Source organism: Cryptotermes secundus, unplaced genomic scaffold, assembly GCF_002891405.2.
Source record: "Cryptotermes secundus unplaced genomic scaffold, Csec_1.0 scaffold697, whole genome shotgun sequence".
Classification (NCBI taxonomy): Eukaryota; Metazoa; Arthropoda; class Insecta; order Blattodea; family Kalotermitidae; genus Cryptotermes; species Cryptotermes secundus.
Genome location: NW_019724753.1, coordinates 922041 through 943789, shown reverse-complemented (window position 1 = coordinate 943789; position 21749 = coordinate 922041). Strand labels below are relative to the sequence as shown.

At 38.6% G+C, this 21749-nt stretch overlaps 2 protein-coding genes across 4 annotated transcripts in view; one reads left to right on the top strand and one right to left on the bottom strand.

The window, feature by feature from the left end:
• Window positions 1-16411, top strand: part of LOC111862925 (pre-mRNA-processing-splicing factor 8) — a 68939-nt gene extending 52528 nt beyond the window's left edge. For all 3 annotated transcript variants that reach the window (XM_023848791.2, XM_023848790.2, XM_023848789.2), the window contains exons 26-39: window positions 661-830; window positions 1523-1670; window positions 2041-2169; window positions 2823-2983; window positions 3511-3702; window positions 4350-4544; window positions 7226-7511; window positions 7639-7812; window positions 8565-8758; window positions 9865-10080; window positions 13108-13273; window positions 14517-14845; window positions 15415-15569; window positions 15929-16411. In XM_023848791.2, the coding sequence (XP_023704559.1) occupies window positions 661-830; window positions 1523-1670; window positions 2041-2169; window positions 2823-2983; window positions 3511-3702; window positions 4350-4544; window positions 7226-7511; window positions 7639-7812; window positions 8565-8758; window positions 9865-10080; window positions 13108-13273; window positions 14517-14845; window positions 15415-15569; window positions 15929-16083 (2670 nt within the window). In that variant the 3' untranslated portion in view covers window positions 16084-16411. The remainder of the gene's footprint in view (window positions 1-660; window positions 831-1522; window positions 1671-2040; window positions 2170-2822; window positions 2984-3510; window positions 3703-4349; window positions 4545-7225; window positions 7512-7638; window positions 7813-8564; window positions 8759-9864; window positions 10081-13107; window positions 13274-14516; window positions 14846-15414; window positions 15570-15928) is intronic.
• Window positions 16412-17695: 1284 nt separating this feature from the next.
• The window catches only part of LOC111862933 (G-protein coupled receptor Mth2), a 38442-nt gene continuing 34388 nt past the window's right edge, over window positions 17696-21749 (bottom strand). Inside the window, exons 4-5 of the mRNA XM_023848802.2 lie at window positions 20696-20864; window positions 17696-20247 (exon numbers count right to left, since the gene is read on the bottom strand). Coding sequence (XP_023704570.1) covers window positions 19920-20247; window positions 20696-20864 — 497 coding nt within the window. The 3' untranslated portion in view covers window positions 17696-19919. The remainder of the gene's footprint in view (window positions 20248-20695; window positions 20865-21749) is intronic.

Sequence of the window (21749 nt, the reverse complement as noted above, 5' to 3'; positions counted from 1 at the left end):
CATATTATAAGGTAAGGTTATAAAACCACCATTTAAGATCATTTTAGTGAAAGTTTCATGTTCCTATCTCATAGAATTTAAGAACAATGATGAATAAATAATTTTCGAGCAAAATTTAAATGGCCGGCTGAATATATTACCGCAGGAGCCGCGGCCGCGGAATTTAAATGACCACGTCAAAGGGTTAAGTGTGAATATTCGTAAAAAGTGTTGGATGTTGTTGAACACTGTGTTTGAAATAACTAATTCATACTTAAGTGTAATGTAAGAAAACTATTAAATAGGCCATGAGATGACATAAAAATGAGGTTGAATAAATTTAAATACGGGTAGGCCTATAGTATTATGAAGGTACAGTATTACAGTACTATAAAATTTGTCTTAATCGGGTTTTCGATTAATCGTGATTTCCATCCCCACCATTATCCTGGATAATCGAGAGTTGAGTGTAATTCTCTTCAGCTCTGTTTAATGACTTCTTAAGGAAATATTTGACAGCATGGGAGGAGGATTCTGAAGAGATTAATCATGCATACAGAACAAATGAAATTATTTTCCCTCCAACGTAGAAGTCTTACGAACAAGTTACTTGGCTTTTTGTAGCTGAATACTGTTCTGCTGTTACATTTGTTATAGTTTTTAAAATTACTTTTTTTATAGGTTTTGAAACAGAATCCTTTCTGGTGGACACACCAGCGCCATGATGGCAAACTGTGGAACCTGAACAATTATCGTACAGATATGATTCAAGCTCTTGGAGGTGTGGAAGGCATCCTTGAGCACACACTCTTTAAGGGTACTTACTTTCCCACCTGGGAAGGTCTCTTTTGGTAAGCAGTTTCTGTAATAACACTTCCCCTGTCAGGTAGTTAAGTGAATTAAGTTCCTCTCAACTAACCGTATTGCCCAAAATGTTGCAGATTCAAAAAAGATACTCACAGACATTTGATACCATCATATGGCTTGGACATAGAACTCTGTACTAAATATATGCAAGACAAGGATATGTATGTTTGTGTAAGGGTGGGCCATAGTAATTTGTCCCTTCCACTGTGACCACTGATCTTCTGTGCTTCCCCTTTGATTAACCCTTTATTAATCCTACACTTTGGATGAAATGTAGGATCCTTTTTAGAAGGGCGTCATAATAGTCACTTGGTTCCAAAAAGTACTGGCCCAGGTGATGAAATCTTAAATAAGCCATGGCCTTGCAATCACTTAGGATATGTAAGACAAGGATAGCCAGCAGTACAGTGTTCATTGAGCAGTGCTGAAAAAAAAAAGTTGAAGGCCAGAGTACTTTAAAGGCAGAAGTCTCTGGACCAGGCTCAAGGAGGGCAGAATGGCAGTCTGTGAGATATCTAGGATATGAACAAAATGCGTCAAAAGATTCTGTTGTGTCTTGTGTAAGAAATGTGTTAATTGAAGTAGGTGGTCATGTAGTGAGGCATACACTGGATGTTGACACTAATTTTCTTGAGCTGCTAGGAACTTCACATGGTAATTGTGTCATTTTGTACAGGGAAAAGGCATCAGGATTTGAAGAATCCATGAAGTATAAGAAGCTGACAAATGCCCAGAGGTCAGGCTTGAACCAGATCCCAAACCGTCGTTTCACTCTTTGGTGGTCACCAACCATTAATCGAGCAAATGTGTATGTTGGTTTCCAGGTACTGTATGCATTACGCATTGTAGACTCAAATGTTATAACATGCTCTAACATAGAAGATTATGGTCTTTTTTGGGGGGTGGGGGAGGGGATGCAATGTAGTTTTGTAGACAGGTACCATATTTTTGGAAGTGTCTGCTGCCTACATCTTCTGGATATTTCTGCATTGAAGAAGGAGACAGCAGGTTCTTCCAAAAATTTTGTTCCCTGTTGGAGCACATGCCATCACTCCCAGAACACTGTAATCTTTACATTGAACCTGTAATGCTCTCAGAGAAGTCTCAGTATTGCATGTGATTAATTTGTTCATACATTGTTCTTATAATTTTATTTTTGTTGTGAGTTTCAACCAGTCTGTTATTTGTTTTCAGGTACAATTGGATCTAACTGGCATATTTATGCATGGCAAGATCCCAACACTCAAGATATCATTGATCCAGATATTCCGTGCCCACTTGTGGCAGAAAGTGCATGAATCCATTGTCATGGATCTCTGCCAGGTAAGGCACTGGGAACTGGTTGTGGCGTTTTGTCACCACACTAGGCACATTAATGATTCATATTGGTGGAGTCCTTGGGTTGCCCAAGTTAACACTGATAAGGTTTCCATAGTTCTCTTATTAATCAAGAACAATGTAATTTGAGCATTTGACTTGGTTCATCCTGGCCTGGCACATAACAGTAGTATAAAAGTTCATCATTGTCATCCAGTGTGATTAATAAATATTTTCTTATTTTTTTAATAATTCATCCTTTACATGTTTCGGTTGGAGTGGCCATCTTCAGAAGGACATATCAATGCACTCATCTTCCTTTAAAGAGAAGCAGTATAAAGGACACAAAACAAATTGGTTCTAGATTTTAACAAAGTTTTATAAACCATAATTGTAAATAGAGTAGTTGTGATCTATAATGTTTAATAAATTCATGCACATCGCTATAGCTGTTAATGGCTAACATTTTATTTTCATGACATGATGGAGGTGTCTGTGTAGTGACCAGTGACATTGTAGTAGTGGTTTCCGCATGTATTGATATGTCCTTCTGAAAATGGTCGCTGTGACTGAAATGTATAAAGGACAGATTATTAAAAAAAACAGTCACACTGGATGGCAATGATATTTTATAATTTGAGCATTTTCTTTTGTTGCAGGTGTTTGATCAGGAGCTGGATGCTTTGGAGATTGAGACTGTGCAGAAGGAGACTATTCATCCTCGTAAATCCTACAAGATGAACTCTTCATGTGCTGATATCCTCCTGTTTGCAGCATACAAGTGGAATGTCTCGAGGCCATCCCTTCTAGCTGACTCAAAGTAAGAGATATTTGATTGTGACTGTGTAGACTGAATTGGATATTTTTGAAGTTGAGTGGGGTGGATGGTCCACTGGAGTGCTAAAGGGAAATAGCTTTAGACAGTATTGCCAAACTTTGGGAAAACTAGTCACATGTTCACATTTTTTATCAGTGATGCAGAAAAATGAAAGATGTTCTTTTTGCTGACCTCAGTTTTAAGTTTAATGGAGAGTGCTTAATGTCCACTGTGTGGAGATGTGGAGATAAGTTTGCCCCAGTGCTTGAACAGTGGCTGAGTGAAGGGAAGGCTCCATGTGGTCTTAACTTTGACACCGAATGCAAGTAATTGATCAGCTTAATGCTCCCATTGCTTTATTATGAGTTAAAGAACCTTTGGTACCTGTTGGATAGACTCTGTGGCCACCCAAGTCCTGGCTGCGACAGTTGTATTCCTTCCACTCATAATTTAAACTCCATAATGATACTGACCAATGTGACTTCTGTGTATGGATGATTGAAGTTATATTTACTTGTTGATAACACTAGGGACACAATGGACAACACCACAACACAGAAGTACTGGATTGACGTGCAGCTTCGATGGGGTGACTATGACTCTCATGACATTGAGAGATACGCTAGAGCAAAGTTCCTGGACTATACAACGGATAATATGTCCATCTATCCATCTCCTACAGGATTGCTCATTGCTATTGATTTGGCATACAATTTATACAGGTAATAAAAGAAGCTGCAAAGCTTTCATGGCATTTTCCCTATATGTCATTTCTAGTTCACCATGTGTAATATTCTGTTACTCTGTTGGTGTTAAACAACTACATTTTATACAATATCATTACACAACCTCTAAACCAAATGGATGTGCCCTTGTGCTTTTGGGGTAGTTGTAATGTGTGTATGTATGTATTTTTGTCATTAATTCAGTAACACTGTGTATCTCACGGTGTGGCATTGATTGGTAGGAAAGGTATGGAATGAAGTGGACATTTATTTATTAGTATGACTATGGAAATAAGGTGGGAGGATGTGGACTGTATTCATCTGGTTGAGGATAGGGGCCAGCATTGGTGTCTTGTGAACTGAGTGATGAAATTTCACTTCTGTAAAAGGTAGAAAACTTCTTTGCCAACTGACCTTATCATGAATGACTTGGCTCCTTCAAGTTGGTTTAGTGTAATCTTTTCCATTCATTTTAACAAAATACTCTGTGGCTGATGTAGTTTGGGTCTGCAGTTTTAGTCATGCAGTTTATCTTAAATACATACATTTAATTAATTTCTGCTGTAATTATAAACTGACAAAAGCATGTTTTGGAGTTGAATTTGTAGAAATTGATGTTCTGTTTATATTTGTATTTTGTGCAGTGCCTATGGAAACTGGTATCCAGGCTGCAAACCGCTGATCCAGCAAGCCATGGCAAAGATTATGAAGGCAAATCCAGCATTATATGTACTGAGGGAACGCATCAGGAAGGCTCTGCAGCTGTACTCGTCAGAGCCTACTGAACCGTACCTCTCATCTCAAAACTACGGAGAGCTCTTTTCCAACCAGATCATCTGGTGAGTTGAGAGGAAGAGATGGATGGCATAAGCACACTAGAGTACATGATTTATTTAAACCGTCTTGCAGTGCATACACTCATCTATCTCCTTCTCTCACCCGCACTGCATGTTTCGGCACAAAAATGCCATCTTCAGGTGCTTACTCAATCCACGTCAAACTAGTTCATTGTATGCCTTGTCCTCACATTAAAATAACTAAAATATATATCTATCATATACATTGACAAATGTCAAACGTTAAAAATATTAAAATTGTTCCGGATTTTAATATTTTTAACGTTTGACATTTGTCAGTGTATATGATAGATATATATTTTAGTTATTTTAATGTGAGGACAAGGCATGCAATGAACTAGTTTGGCGTGGATTGAGTAAGCACCTGAAGATGGCATTTTTGTGCCGAAACATGTAGTGCGGGTGAGAGAAGGAGATAGATGAGTGTATGCACTGCAAGACGGTTTAAATAAATCATGGACTTAAATCAGTGCAACAGGACGCTAAAATATAACACTAGAGTACTATAGCTTTGTGCTGTTATTCTTTGTTTTCTAGATCATTTCCTGTCAGAGACATTCATTTTGTGTTGTGCTCTTGATTCTTGCACTCCTCTATCTGAGGTTGGTCATTTAAAGTGCTTTGTCATATCCAAGTAAGGCTCAATAGTAACACACAGTGACAAATCAGAATCTTATAGGAGTGCATCATTTTGTGTTATCATTGTCTGTGTATATATATGTGTGTGTGTGTGTTGGTTTTTACCTTCGACACAAGAAATCTACCATATCATTTGCTCACACTTTTATTGTGTTAATTATGTTTTATATATATATATGCAGAAATCAGAATATTTCTGTGGTGGACATGAAGTTCTTGTGATTGTAAAGGATATGATCTAGGTTGTAAGCTGTGTAGTTTGCTAGAAGTCCACTGACACTTTTTCAAATCATCATCGCAGTTCTGTCAAGCTACATGGCATTACAATCAAGATCATACTCTTCATAATATTTCTCTTTCAGACTTCAATTCAGGCATCTAGTTTTTTCTGTGTCAGTAGATGGTGGATGCTGCCTTTTGAAATTCCTTGGACATACTGTAAATTATAGAGTATGGTCTTGTGACAGACGTTACATCGGTGAATCAAGCAGACCTTTAGAAGTACACGTTATAGAGCATAAATATAACTTGACACAAGGTGTACTTGAAAAATCAGAATTAGCCCAACATGCATATGAAGAAGGCCACAAAATATGTTGGAAAGAAGCGAGGGTCTTGCAGATTGAACCGTACATCACAAAGAGGAAATACAAGAAATCCTCCCACATATCTCTGATAGATCATCTTAACAGTCAACCAAGCTTGAACATCTCTCCCATCTAGACTCAAGTTATCACAGCAGAAGGCTAAAAACTACAACTCAAGCAAGTGTAGATTATGCAGGAAAATTAATATTTTATGTTGGTACTGTACAGAGAATTTCTCTCTCAAGTGATAACTTCCATTCTGATAGTCCTGTGGTGCTAGGCCTCGTGTGTGGAGTATATTTTTTTAATGTTTTGTCTTAACTCTCATAGATGGTTTATGCTGTGCTTGGTTTGTATACCCTATCTTGTGTTGGTCTAGGTGTCTGCAGATAGGGACTAGCTCAATTGATTGGGCCCAGCTGAGTAGGTTTTACCTGAAGACAGAGACAGAATCCAGCCTCGTAAATGTATTGTAAATAAAAACAGGAGGATGGATGATGTCCAGAAACGTAATATTTGTGTGGTCTTCTTGGTTGTAACACTGTAGTTTGGACATAGCCAAACAGTTTGGAGGAACATACACCTCCATCTTCATGGTCAAAGAGAAAGCTAGGCAAGATACCAGCAGAAGCAGGTGGCAAGCTGTACATGATGTTTTTCTGAAACATCAGGCTGTCTCTGAACTACATGGTGTTGAACAGTCCATTAGACAATATTCTTTGTAGTCTGCCATGAGAACCTCAAATCGAAAATACTGTGCATTGTTTGCAACTTTTTTTCTTACTGTTAAATACTGCAAACCATTGGTATATGGCAGAAGATGTTGGGCTGGCAGGTAAACCCGCGGCAGAGCTGCTGGGTGTAAACCTGTTAATGTTGCTCTCAGGGTTTGCTATCATGTTTGTGTGGATTCAGAAGCTCAGCAGAAAAGAACATGTAGTCCCAGTGCCTGGTATCTTCTGATTTTGAATGTGCTTGTCAGCGTGAATCTCAGTGCTGTCAAGGGAGAGAACATTTGCGTATAAAGTAATTGATATTTATAAGAAACTGCAGAGAGTTGTATGTGATAGGACAGAATGCCTCTGCAGATGGGTTTCTCAAAGTTTATAAATTATGTAAGGGCCATGCCATAGTTCAGGTGGTTAGTTGCCAGCTTCCCACCATGGTGACCTGAGTTTGATCCCAGGTCAGGTCCTGTGGGATTTGTCATGGACAGCGTGACACTGGGGCAGGTTTTCTCTGAGTCCTTAAATTTCTCCTGTCAATTCTCATACCACCAAGTGCTCTGCACTCAATCATCATATATCATTTGGAACTGGTTCAGTGGGCCAAATAGTGGTTTGACACACCAAGTGGACTTATTGTCACTCCACACCAAAAATTTAAAAAGAAATGGTATATAAAGTGATGTAGAGGACTGATCATGAATGTTTACAGGTTTGTGGATGATACCAATGTGTATCGTGTGACTATCCACAAAACATTTGAGGGCAATTTGACGACAAAGCCAATCAATGGAGCAATCTTCATCTTCAATCCTCGTACTGGTCAGCTGTTCCTGAAGATCATTCACACTTCTGTGTGGGCTGGGCAGAAACGTTTGGGGCAGCTGGCAAAGTGGAAGACAGCAGAGGAAGTGGCTGCTCTAATTCGGTCATTGCCTGTGGAAGAGCAGCCAAAACAGATCATTGTCACGAGAAAGGGAATGTTGGATCCACTTGAGGTAAAGTGTTTTTATATATTAGTAATAAATTAAATGTGATGAGAATGTAGACCAAATTGTAGTATTAATTGAATAGAAATTAATAAATGACTTACATTACTGTCACTTTGTTCTTTTATGTATGTAGGTACACTTGCTGGACTTTCCCAACATTGTGATCAAGGGTTCAGAGTTGCAGTTGCCATTCCAGGCCTGTCTCAAAGTAGAGAAATTTGGTGATCTGATTCTGAAAGCCACAGAGCCACAGATGGTTCTCTTCAACCTGTATGATGACTGGCTGAAGACCATATCTTCATACACAGTAAGATCAACTGTCATTATTTTAGGCACAGTCTTCAGTTCTGTGTACTTGCATTGTAGGAACTAAAGATTTGAAAGAATGCCTTTTGATATGACATCTAAATGTATAGACAGTGGCACAATGCCTGACAATTAGAACCTGATATATTTCAGTGCTTACAGTGTTTAATATTCCCCAATGGTGATGTCAGCATTGATATTGTTGACATCATCATTGTCATCCTTTTCAGTATAAGGATAATTGAGATCTGTTACGAGTATTACGAAACAGACTTCATGCATTGTTTGAAAATATTTTTTGAATCCTGTGAGAACTCAATTTGACTTGTTCTCTCAAATTTCTTTTCTGTTGTTTTGTATAAATTCTCTTGTTTATGGAATTTGTAGTTCTGTCATACTTTATTTTTATGGTCCAAAAGGGCGTGTCTTGCATTTCTTCTGATATTCTGCTCTTGTCGCTTCTTACTCTCCATGCGTCACAAGGTTATTGGCAGGGTGTCTTGTAAATCTTTGTTTGTTTATGCTTAGAAACCAGTGATAGGTTGTAGATCCGATTTATAATTTCTGGTATTGTGACAGTAACAGTTCTTACATTCATGTCATTCACTTATTTAAAATTTTAGATACACAGCATATCGATATGTATATAAAAACTTGTGAATCTATATCCACTTATTTCTTGTGCAGTATATTATATAATGTAATAGAGTGTGTGATTAGTCATGCCTGATATTTAATCCCTTTATATTATAGGCCTTCTCACGTCTGATCTTGATTCTGCGAGCCCTGCATGTGAACACAGAGTGTACCAAAGTGATACTGAAACCTGACAAGACGACCATCACAGAGCCCCATCACATCTGGCCAACATTAACTGATGAGGAATGGATTAAGGTGGAAGTTCAGCTGAAAGATCTCATTCTTGCAGATTATGGCAAGAAAAATAAGTATGTATTATTATTATTATTATTATTATTATTATTATTATTATTATTATTATTATTATTATTATTATTATTGGAGGGGGTGTGTTTCCCCATGCACTGCGACTAGTTATTAATCTAGTGTGCATCCCCCTTTAATATTCTACCAGTTGCCATGCCCTTCCAGTACTGGTGCTCGCTATCAGCCCCATTTTGTCAGCGAGGTCGGCCCTCTCTGGCAGTGGTCCCCGATACTTCCCCATCTACCGGAGGAATTGGAAACTACTTGGGCGGGAAACTTTGCCTAATTTTGCTCAGAGGTCTCCTAGACACATGAGGATCTTTTACGTGCCGTAAATCTACGACACGGGACACATGGCTTAAAGTCCTTCCTGGAGGACTTGGTCCCTCAAATTTTCTGCCCTTAAAAATTCCACAACCTCCTCTGGTTTTGAACCTGTGAACCTTGAGTCAAAATAAGTATGTATATTTCAGTAGTCTTGTAATCAGTACATGCAAGGAAAAAGGAGAACATCGTAGTTCGTATGTGTCATATACTAGTATCATAGAAATTAATGTTCTTTTCCTTAATCACTGGTAATTGAAAAAAAAATAGTTTCTTACATGTTATATTTATTGTGCATAATTACATCCCAGTTTTGTTATAGCTATTTTCTCTTGTCATCATTTTGATTATGTTCAGATCCACTTCCTGTTGAGTGCGTTACATATAGTTTCATTGTATTTCACAGAATTGTTGCTCTTCCCTGCCCTCCCCCCACATACTGTTCTGATGTGGGTGGAGTAATAAAGTTGTGGAAGTTACATGTTCAGTCACTAGCTTATCTGCTGTTGCTTCTGATTTATTCAACCAAAGGTTGTATTTGTACTGGAACGTCCATTAATGTTTCTGGATTTAAGCTTTTCTCTCAGTTAATATTGAATTTCAGTGATCACAAATTAATGGTGTCTGTTGAATTTACTGAACTGAAGATATTCTTTAGTTTAGTGTTGGTGAAATCTGCTGCTCACCAGAGGAACTCTGTACATGTTTTTCACTACATAAATTGTGTCTATGATTATTTTGTTAAATACCTAGGAGTGTGATTAGTGTATGTTTTAATTTCCAGTGTCAATGTGGCATCACTGACTCAGTCAGAAATTCGTGACATCATTTTGGGTATGGAGATTAGTGCTCCATCAGCTCAGCGCCAGCAGATAGCAGAAATTGAGAAACAAACGAAGGAACAGTCTCAGCTCACAGCTACTACAACACGAACAGTCAACAAACATGGTGATGAGATTATCACATCCACCACATCCAATTATGAGACGCAGACATTCAGGTGCTTGTACATTTCTTTATGGTGGTTTAGGTGGTTACGTTATAACATCTGAATAAAAAATTGGTTATCCAACATAAGTTGTTCTTTCATATGTTACTCTCTTTGTACATAAATTGACAGGATTCTGTTGCAGTGAATTCTGATTGTGATCGTCTTGGTTGGATTCAAGCTTACTGTTAGTTCAGACAGGGCCAACATAGATGTAAACTGTGTTGAGACAATAACAAAGAATATTTAAGATATTACAAGTCTGGCTAGATAGTTAACTGGAAACCAGAAATTACTGTTAATATTATTGTCACGTGTTGGGTATGTCACGCGACAAATAATTTCACGTGGGTCTCTGAGATAGCGAATCTTTATTGGGTACTCACTCTTACACTCTTTACAATTATTATCAGTTGTAGTATCACTTGGCTTCTATCTCAGTACTCAGTTCTCTAATACATGTTGTAAGCTCTGCTTATATGGAGATTATGCGGACTCAATAGAGGACACCCCTCGCCAAGGTTTGATCTCACGTGTTCGGCAATCCGTTGCTTCAGGAACGCTCCTTATACACTGTTAACATGTTTCGTCTCATCCGTTGTTACTCAGTGACAATTTGTTGCTACGATTTGTCACTGTGTGAACTCCACAATTTCCACGTATTTGTTGTCATGGAAGTGTCCATTCCGATTGTAGTGGTTGTCGCGGTGATGGACGTAAGATAACTTGTCACATTGCTCCCTTCTAAAGGTTGTTCGTCCCCGAACAGCCTAACGGTACTTCCTTGGTTTTGTTTCCTGAGTTCATCTTCCTAATGGTATCTCGGCCCTTCTTTCCATCCTCTATTCTTCCATCCGCCCCCTTTCTTCCAGAGTGCTCGCCCCGAGCACTTCCGTGGTCAAGGATTTGTTGGTCCCATTGTCTCGCATTCATTCTACATTTTCATTCTTTCCTCATTTGTTCTTGCTAGGGAGGCAGATGCTTCTACTGCTGGTTCCTCCCATGCAGGACGTTTCCCTTTTTTCGTTTTGGAGGGGGTTGACCCCTCCACAGTGTTCAGTTTTTGATGCCCTGTAATCTGCTGGAAATCTCTACTGTTTGTTGCCCGATATCCAGCCCTTGGGTCTTCCTGAGGGTTCAGCTGTCTGTTCTCTCGTTCCCAGGATGCAGCCACTGTCTTGTGTATCCAGTCTTCACTCCAATGCTGCCCTCCGGTTCAACCTGAAGTCTCCGCCCTTTGGGGGCTCCTCTTGCAACGTTCCCAGTCTGTTTGTTCCCGATGATGTGTCCCCCACACCGTGCCACTGCTGCATGGTGGGACGTATTCGGCCTGAGGATGTCTCTCATGCATTGTGCCGCTGTTGTGTGACGGGACATCCTAATGTCGCTTCTCTTGTCCTCTTGCCGTGCCTCATCCCTCTGCGGGCGATGGCCAATTTCTTCTGCGGTTTGCAATTTTCCAGTGTCAAATCCTTCACTTTCTACCAGCGGCACTCCGCAGCCAGTTTTCGGTCCCTATGCCTTTTCTTTGATTCTCCGACCGGCATTACTTTGGTGTTTTCTATGGGTACCTTTCATTCTGCCGCCTCATGTTTCCTGTCCAGTGAGGTTGGCTTTCTCTCCTCTTGACGTGCCTCCATCTCTTGGCAGGCCAACGTCTCATCACAATTGTTGTTCACCCATTTGTCTCATGGTGGTCATGTCTTCTCACCATGCTTTCATATTGGCCTCCCTTTCTTCCTTCTTGGCTTTTCTATCAGCGTCCATCCTGGCCAGCAATTCTTCTTGGACTGCTTCTCTTGCATGGCCTTCGTCTCTTTCAGCAGGAGTTCCATCATCTGCTGTGAGTTCATTCTAGCTTGTGTGCCATTATAACACTTGAGGTGGCGTTAGTCTAATAACTCTTCCAAATTCGCCTTAGAATCCGAACTGAACTTCTGACACCAGTTGTCACGTGTTGGGTATGTTACGCGACAAATAATTTCACGTGGGTCTCGGAGATAGCGAATCTTTATTGGATACTCACTCTTACACTCTTTACACTTATTATCAGTTGTAGTATCACTTGGCTGATGTCTCAATACTCAATTTTCTAATATGTGTCGTAAGCTCTGCTTATATGGGGGTTATGTGGACTCAATAGAGGACACCCCTCGCCAAGGTTCGATCTCACGTATTCGGCAGTCCGTTGCTTTGGGAATGCTCCTTATACTCGTACACTGATAACGTGTTTCGTCTCATCCATTGTTACTCATCGACAGACAATTCGTTGCTACAATTTGTCGCTGCGGGAACTCCACAATTTCCACATATTTGTTGTCGTGGAAGTGTCCGTTCCGATTGTAATGGTTGTTGCAGTGATGGATGTAAGGTAACTTGTCACATTATAGTACTGCTAATAAATTTGTTCCATGTATTGAATGATTTAATACAAGTATTTTGGGCCTTTTCTGTTTCGTATTATAATTTATATATTGAAAGAGTGAAGAAGAGCATTTCATTTACCGTTATGGATTGCTGTTTAGTATTCATTATTATTCATATTATTAATCTTTTTATAAACTTATGAATACTTCTTTTGCTCGGGCTTTTAGACGCAGTTTTCTTCTTATTTAATATTGCATGTTGGCATATGTTATATGGACAGTGCTTGTTGCTATTATACATTTTCATTTTTGAAGATTGTAATCTTCTGGGTTGCAGTACTGTTTAGTTTGGAGAGAGCATGAAGTCTAAAAGAACATACTGTTTCCATATTCAGGGCTGAAGTGTTAAATCAAGCAGGAAGCAAGTGGGAAGCTGATTATAGCTTGCCACCATCAGGCTGTCTCCCGTCTACATGGGATTACAACCCAGAGGACTCTACTCTTTATAGTTGCTGCTAGAATAACTCGGATATAAATTTTTCATTTTTGTATGAGAGCATATTGTTTATCCTTTTAAGTTTCCAGGTTTGTTTCTTAGCATTCGCTTGTTAATACATTTCACGTATTATTAAGCATGTCATGACAAATGCACTGGCGTTTTGTTTATTTTCAGCTCTAAGACTGAGTGGCGGGTGCGTGCCATCTCAGCAACAAATCTTCATTTGCGAACTAATCACATCTATGTGTCGTCTGATGACATCAAGGAGACAGGCTACACGTACATTCTTCCAAAGAATGTCCTGAAAAAGTTTGTGACCATCTCAGATTTGAGAGCACAGGTTTGTTTATGCAGTCATCCATCCACCCACTTATTCATCCACTTACATGTGTTTCTGTGTGATACACACCTTCTATCTGCATATTTGTCATCTCTTGCTGTGGTAAGGCCTCGTTCATTCTTTTCTTCTCTTGCAGTTTCAGAAGAAGGTTTCAGTACATGTGTAAATACTGCATTTTATTTAGAGTGAATTTCATTGCTCAGAATTTGATAATGTGAGAACTGTCTCACTGTGTGAATTGAAGAATTCATAGTGTAGCTTATGGTATAAGCAAAGTGTTCGCAGTTGCTATTTTTAACCATTATCATCGGGGATAGGTGTTTAAATCTTCCAGCAGCACAGGAATGGTGGTCATATTTTAATGTCAGGAATAGGGGGTTTTAAATCTCCTGTCTCTTCATGTCTGGTGGCCATGTTTTAACTCAGTGATATTAGTATTGAAAGAATGCAATGCTCAGCCAGCTGGACAGTGAAGTGCACCAAACATTATAACTGGTGCACTTCCAATGAAACTTAACTTCACCCTTGTTCTTTTAGTGTAACATTTGCCCAAAGGTGAAGTTGTCCCTGTGCTTAAATAGCCACATTGACATGAGGACATGGGGGAGTGGAGATATAGCTCCACGCATTCTTAGCCTTGGTTTAGTAAGAAGTAAATGGTCTTCATCATGCCATAGCTGCTTTATGGCTGGACAAAGAGCCTCCAATACCTGTTGGGGACTGGAGAGATCAAATCCTAAATTGATATTGTAGGAAAATTGTGCCAGAAGTGGTTATGAAAAATATGTTATTTGGAAATTACAGTTCTCAGGAATGCAGTGCCAGGCCGCACCATAGCTCAAGCGATTAGTCACTGGCTTCTCACCACGGCAGCCCGGGTTCGATCCCGGGTCTGGTCAAGTGGGATTTGTGGTGGACAAAGTGGCGTTTCCCCTGCCAATCTTCATTCCACCAATTGCTCCACAATCACCCTCATCTTTCATCTGGGGCTGGTACAATAGGCCAGAAGTGGCCGCATTACAAGGGACTTAGTCCTACCCCACTAGCAATAAAAAAAATGCAGTGCCAAGTAGTTTGGAAGGGTACCAACATTTTGGAGGACCCTGTTGCTTTCACCATTGTAGAAGTGATCTGAAGATGGAGGCAACATATTCCTCCAAAATGTTCGTACTTCTCTGCGAGACTATGTTGCATCACATCACTGCCATGAATGCCCCAGAGCTAGATAGTGTTTTGGTTTCAGATTGCCGGATACCTTTATGGTATGAGTCCACCTGATAATCCTCAGGTGAAGGAAATTCGTTGCATTGTGATGGCTCCACAGTGGGGCACTCATCAGACCGTGCACTTACCTAACCAGTTGCCACAGCATCAGTACCTCAAGGAGATGGAACCGCTGGGTTGGATACATACCCAGCCCAATGAGTTGCCTCAGCTGTCGCCACAGGACATTACTACGCACGCCAAAGTAATGGCAGATAATTCTACATGGGATGGAGAGAAAACTATTATCATCACTTGCAGCTTCACTCCTGGATCTTGCTCTCTGACAGCTTATAAACTCACTCCGAGGTACAGTGGTCCTATGGGTTGCTTTTATAGGACAAACACATAGTAGAAATTTTAATTATGCTTTTACTGTTTTAATTCATAAATACTTTGGAAGTTACATGATGAAAAGGTTAGCATGTGAAATAAAGTCCTTACAGAACAGTCATTTTGCTGGCTCTGTGAAATGTGGTGTCTTTTTTTTGTGGGAAGATGAGAGTGCTCCAGAAAATAAATATTTGAACCCATGCCCATTGTGTCCAAAGAGCTCGAGGCTCCACTATTGTTCTGCTATGCTGCTGGGAATATTGGCATGGAAAATTGACAGTATTTTCACATTGTATTCTCTTTAAGAATAGAATATAATTCTCTGTTATTGATGATTCTTTATTGACAGCTCAACTATACCAATATTTAGTGTTGTAGTTGACAAGTTTCTGACAATATTGCTTGTATCTTTCATTCACATCCAGAAATAGGGCAGAAGGTTGAACTGCATATAATGCAAGTATTCTGTTGTGGTCCTTTCCTTTCGTGAAATTGTATACATCCTTCCATTTGTTCGGATTATATAAAATCTTTGTTATTTTCAGTGGATACGAGTGGGGTCGACAGAACACTGATAAAGGCAACAACCCAAAAGGTTACTTACCAAGCCATTATGAGAAGGTGCAGATGTTACTTTCAGACAGGTTCCTTGGTTTCTTCATGGTTCCAACACAAGGTTCATGGAACTACAATTTCATGGGTGTGTATTAATTATTAGTCTTTCAGTCTAAAATTCCACCATAGGAATGCCAAGGCTGCCTGGTAAGTGCAGTTGCACAGAAAAGTCTACAGTGGATTATACAAAAGACCTTCACATAACAGCAGGTTTACATTCTATGAAAGTGTGTTCTGTCTTCTGGGATAGATATATTGAAGTGTAGTCTGGCAGAAGTCTACTGATGTTCCATTGACACATCAGTGGACTTCTACCAGATAACCCAGAAGAGAGTATGCTTCATAGTCACTATTGTGAGAACTGAAATCCAAAATCTAAAATAGTTTTGAAAGCCATGTGTCACACCACTATCAGAAAGTTTTAACCTTAGAATTTTTTTTCAGGTGTCCGCCATGATCCTAACATGAAGTATGAGTTGCAGCTTTGCAATCCGAAGGAATTTTACCATGAAGTTCACCGCCCAGCCCATTTCCTTAACTTCTCGTCCTTGGAGGATGGAGATGGAGTTGGGGCAGACAGAGAAGACATGTATGCATAAGTTGCAAGGTGTACATATGTATGTGTGAACATTGTATGTGTATATAAAGAAATGTCATTTGAGTTTTCAATTTTAATAAGTTCAGTGTTAATTAGTGTTAATTATTAAGACTTGTGTAATGATAAAGTGTCTGTGACTCTATTAGAAACATTTTATTATATCAGAACAGCTTCATTAGATAATCAGTGGGAAGTGAGCATTCCTATTTTCATATGTTATTGCAGTAATTATGAGTCACATGTAACTTCTAGAATTTTGTGTTACACTACTTTGTGTTCACATACATGTTTAAATCTAGGATCAATAAAGAATTACACTATATACGGTTCCTTGTAGTCTTTCTTTCCACTTCAGTGGTAGTCCCTTTATATGAATGTGATGATAGTGCCCAGTGAGTGACCTTATGCCCCTGTCCTTCCATATCATTATTATATTCATGATCATGTTCATCTTATGTGATACCAGATATCCCCTGCAGTTTTTATATTGGAATTCTTGGGAAGAATTGACTTCAGTTTAAAAGCAAATCAGAAAATGGAAGAGTTCTGTCCCTGCAGCCCTGTGAAAGTCAACCAGTGTTTTCAGAAGAATGTAATGTCTCAATCTTCAGGGTCGAAGAATGAACTGAACTAGAAACCAGCATGGAGCAGGCAGCAAGCAGAGCTGTGCTTGCCACCTGCTTTCATGCTGGTTTCTTGCTCAGTGTATTCTTTGACCCTGAAGATGGAGGCGATATGTTCCTCTGAAACATTGGTTGACTATTAACAGACTACATGGTGTTATATGCCAGATGATAGTACCCTTTAAGGTGAATCTACTTTTTCTAGTGATGTTTTTCAAATGTCTTTGGGGACAATGTTTTACTGGAGGTTGTGAGTAAAATCTGAATTTTTCAAGTCTACTCGTATATTGGGAGTGATACTGATTCTCTTAGGGTGTCATCTGTCCTCTAAGGAAAGGAAGCTGAGACACAATAACTCTACAAGTCTTCAACAGATCAATACTGTGCATGGGATTTGAGGTTATGGCAGTGAATATTAAGTTGCTGGGATGTGATGCTACATTGTCTGGTCAATGGGACCAAGATGGAGAGAGCGTTTTTTTTTTCAAAACAGTTGGCACCTATCTACCAAACTACATGGGATCACATCCCAGGAGGTTATGTTCTTTAATTAGTTAACTTCTCAATTCAGTTGACTGATTTTATGGATTTATTGAACATGGAGGTCTTGTTTGTGGGAGCAGCACAGATGTTTGCTTTATGGTGGGTGCCATCAACTCAGTAGGGAGGTAAGAAAAGTGTAGAATACTGGTGTGAGGATACTCTTGAAAATGGTTATGAGTAATACCAAGGTGGAGATTTGATAATAATAAGATAAACTTTTGAGGATGGGAGCTGGATTGCACAGAGTGAAGATGTGTCCAGATGCAGGAATTGGATTTATCAGTATTAAATCTTTAGTTCTGCTGGTGGAATTGTTGGTTGGTTAAAATTCTGTTCATGAGCATGTGAAACACTGATTTTATTAATAGTGTATAACATAAATTCACATTTACTGGTCTGTAACAATTTTTATGCACTTATATTACAAAATTGTTAAAAAAAGATGAATACAAAACATAACTTAAAATATATTTTTTGGAGTCTTCATGACGTATTACATGATATGTGAAAGCCCATGTTTCTTAAGTACAGGTACAACATTTGCCATATTTTAGATTACATTTCTTCTTGTGTGATATTATGAACACATTGTCTTTACCATTAAAAATCCTAAAATTATACTTTGGCAGTTAAGTGTATTACTTCAGGGTCATAATAAAACAGAAACCCATCTGTAACTCTGGTGAAAGTGGTAACTTATTAACAGTCAGCAACTCATTTGTGATACTGCTTTTTTCATCTTAGAAACATATACTTAAAAACACAGCAGGAACTTTGAGCCCTTTCAGACAACCCTGAATATATAAACTTAGTGTGTCCACTTGGCCAACTCCACATTATGTTACCTTTTTTCACACTGATACAAAACACGCTCATGTTTTTATGTTCTCTGAGTGTCTGAATTTTTGTGGCTGTTCAAAAGATGTAAGTTGAAGAGGTAGTAAACAATTTTCTGACGAAATGGAGAGAACAGTAAGAAAAATAGCAGTGGTTTAGGTGTGCTTGTTAAAAGAAATCTGGTCTGGAGTATATGAAGCACTGGTATGTGTTACCACTAAATACCTTAACTGTGAGTGGGAAGCACATAATTGTACTCATTTCAATGTTTTTATGCTGTGATCATATGAAGTATGCTTATTATGATTTTATTTTCATCAAGCATCTGACAGAGAAGATGTGACCAGTTTTGCTGTAAATATCTGGGTTTTACAGTGCCAGGTGGTTCAACAATATATAATGGAAGAACATGTTTCATGCTACAGGTTCCATGTCAATTGAATAGAAAAGATGAAAGTGGTTAAGGCTGAAGTTAAACTGTATGACATTGGAACTCAACTGAAAGCTTAGATTTAGAAATAAGTTCCTGTACTCACACAGCAACAGAACAGTTAACCATTGTGGTCTGTAATACTAGTCACTTAGAATCTTGTGTTCAGACTCTGCACTGCCAGTGGTTCAAGGATTGGTGATCAACTGATATCTCAATGGAGACCTTCAGTTTTATGTTTTTATTTTTTGACACATGATTTACTTTAAGTACACGTAGCTACATAATGGTGAAAAGTTGAAACAGTCACATCTAGAAGTACATTCTCAAGATTGAGACACCCTTAGGAGCAGAAGTTGGCACTCTGAGACTTGTCTGTGGAAGATAAATTGCACACAAAAAGCAGGACACATTTTTTTCTGGTGAATGCTTGTCCATTATGTTGGGAAATGTCAACTGTATTAGCTCATTTACACAGTCAAAGAAAGACTGTGGTTGAACTCGAACACTTATCTGGCAGTATATCAGGACTGCATTCTGTTAGACAGTATTACGGTGCATCCAGTGTCCACACTATCTACTTCTAACTTTTTGTGTTTTCAAGCATAGGAACAAGCAGGAAAGTTAAATTATCAAATTACGTAAGAAAAAGTTTTAAAATATGAGATGTTTGTTATAAAGTGCCAAATATTCTCTGTTTGAAACCTAAGCCTTTGTATTATACCAATTCATCTCAAGTCTCTTCTAAAATAGGTTCTCTTAATGAAATATTTTGTTTCAAGAGATTCCCTTTTTCACTAACTACAAAATTCCCCAAGTTTGCTTTGCACAGTGTTTGTCTTCATTTTCATTTCAACTAAAGAAATATCTAATAAGGAAACAAGAAACAAATTCTGGTTCAACATGAATAGCCAGGAAATGTCAAAGTACTTAACAGTGCAAAGTTTCATAAACACGCTTATATAATGCTTGATTTCATCTGACCGCAGTATGCAATCATATCTAGTTATAACACTGGTGTAACAGATACTTTAATCTGTCTTCCTTAACTAGATAACCATAGCAATGATCTGATGTCAAAAGTGTCACAAAGCAATCACCTTATTTCATTTCAAGATGTTCTGACATAATGTTCAATAATACTTCTTTGAGAATTTGGAATAATAAGTACAAGTATGATTCTAATTCAAATTTAAGGCCAATTTTCTGTAATAAATATATAAAAATTTATTTCTATAGATGTTTCCAGTTTCAAGACCCTTTATCTTGGACGCAATAGGTTACGCTCATCTCCTTCTTTGAAGCATTCCTCCCAGCCTATCTTTGAAGTTTACCTCCAGTAGCAGTAATGGCATCAGAGATGTAAGTGGTACACGGTTACATCTCTGGCTGAGACTAGACTGATCAAGGCACATCACTGGTACAGTGTGTTCCAGTTGGTTTCATGTGAAACTGATCATTAGTGGAACTGTATGTGGAAGTATATGATGTTGTTGGTCGATATGTCGTGCTGCTAAATGGCGATCCTGAAGACCTTTTGCGGAATCTTCGTATTAAGAGACGAAGAATCTTTCTTTTCCAAACAAATATGATGAAAATAAGTACTCCTTGAAGAGTATTTCCAAGATCAGTTAAATACCAAAGATATTCTGGCCCACCAGCAGCCCAAGAGATGAGCTCCATTACCCAGTTTACTCCCATGACAATGAATAATTTCAGGTACAGGTTGAATCTGCAATCATGAAATTATAAATATAGCGGAATTGCTCAGCACTGGCTAATATGGATGTGATTACTGTTTCCTTATAGGTTTCCTGCGAACTGTCATATATAACACAAGCAGAAGTATCTATTCTTTGCCCAGGATACTGTTGCTTTCCTACTCAGTGTCAAAATCTATAGTAGCTAAAACTATAAAGAAGGCATAACACTTGAAGGGTTCTATCTTCTGGGATGTGACACTGAAATTGAAATTTAGTCAACACAACATTATATCGGAGAAGAGAGAATTCTTCATAACCCCTGATGTGAGAACCTCAAGTCCTAATATAACAGCAGAATAAATTAAAATTTACTCATGTAAAACACCATTTCTGAAAAAGACTCTAATTACATCCATTTTCAATAATACTAGAAAATTTAAGATCAGAATATGCAATATAAACACAGAATGTACTTACCTTTGTTTGTCTGCTTCATTGTCATGTCGTTTGCTCTCTTCTCCTTGTAGCATTCTAGTCTCCCTTTTCAGTTTCATAATCTTCATAGCAGTTGTAATGAACAGAATGATATTGCACAGGACTAGAAATCCAATGGGGCCATAAAAGTATGCCAAGACAGCAGTATCAGCTGAAAGAAATGAAGAAAGTTAAGCACAATCAGACCCAGCCCACACCACGCTTCTCTTTGTTTCATTTCAGACTCTGGACAGATGATTGGGAGAAGAAACTGAAGACAAAGAAGGAAAATGAGGAGGGTGATGAAGGAGAAGCAAGAGGAAAGAAAAGGATTCAGGCTAATATTTGGCCAGCCTGTGTCAGTAGCCTTGTATTGAACAAAAATGTATTTACAGCTGTGATTAAGATCTAGGATCCGATACCATATAATTTGGTAGACAGGTGACATCCTTTTAGATCAGTATGGTTAATTCTTTTCTGTACCCTGAAGATGGCAATAACAATCGGCTGAATATCCTCTATAAAAAGATGTTGAAATGTGGAGACGAGAAGTGCACATATAATTTTAACAGAGAAACCTGATGGGAGGAGGGGAGGGGGCAATCAGTGATCCACAAGGATAATTTTATTTATTTACTTATTTTGGGTTTATTTAATGACGCTAATATCTTGGATTGTATAGCGTTAAATTGTAAGATGATTAGTGAGCAATGAATAGTAATGTATATAGGTAGATGAGGATGTGAGAACCTGAAGGGGAGACACCGTTTGCTAGACCTAGGTGTAGATGGGTGGATGATTTTATTTATTCGTTTGTCTATTCATCTATGTATTTATTTGCTGTCAGTAGTTTAGACTACACAGCGTTAAATTGTGGAGTGATGAGTGATGAATTTAAAAGGCCGTGGAATGAAGTGGTAACTGTTTAATTTGAGGTAGTATTCCGTTATTTGATTGGACGAGCTAAGAGAACTGCAGAAAACCTCAATCAGAGGAGTGGGTCTTTGTGCCGCGATTTGAAACCCGGATCTCCCACATTCTAAGCAGGATCGCTACT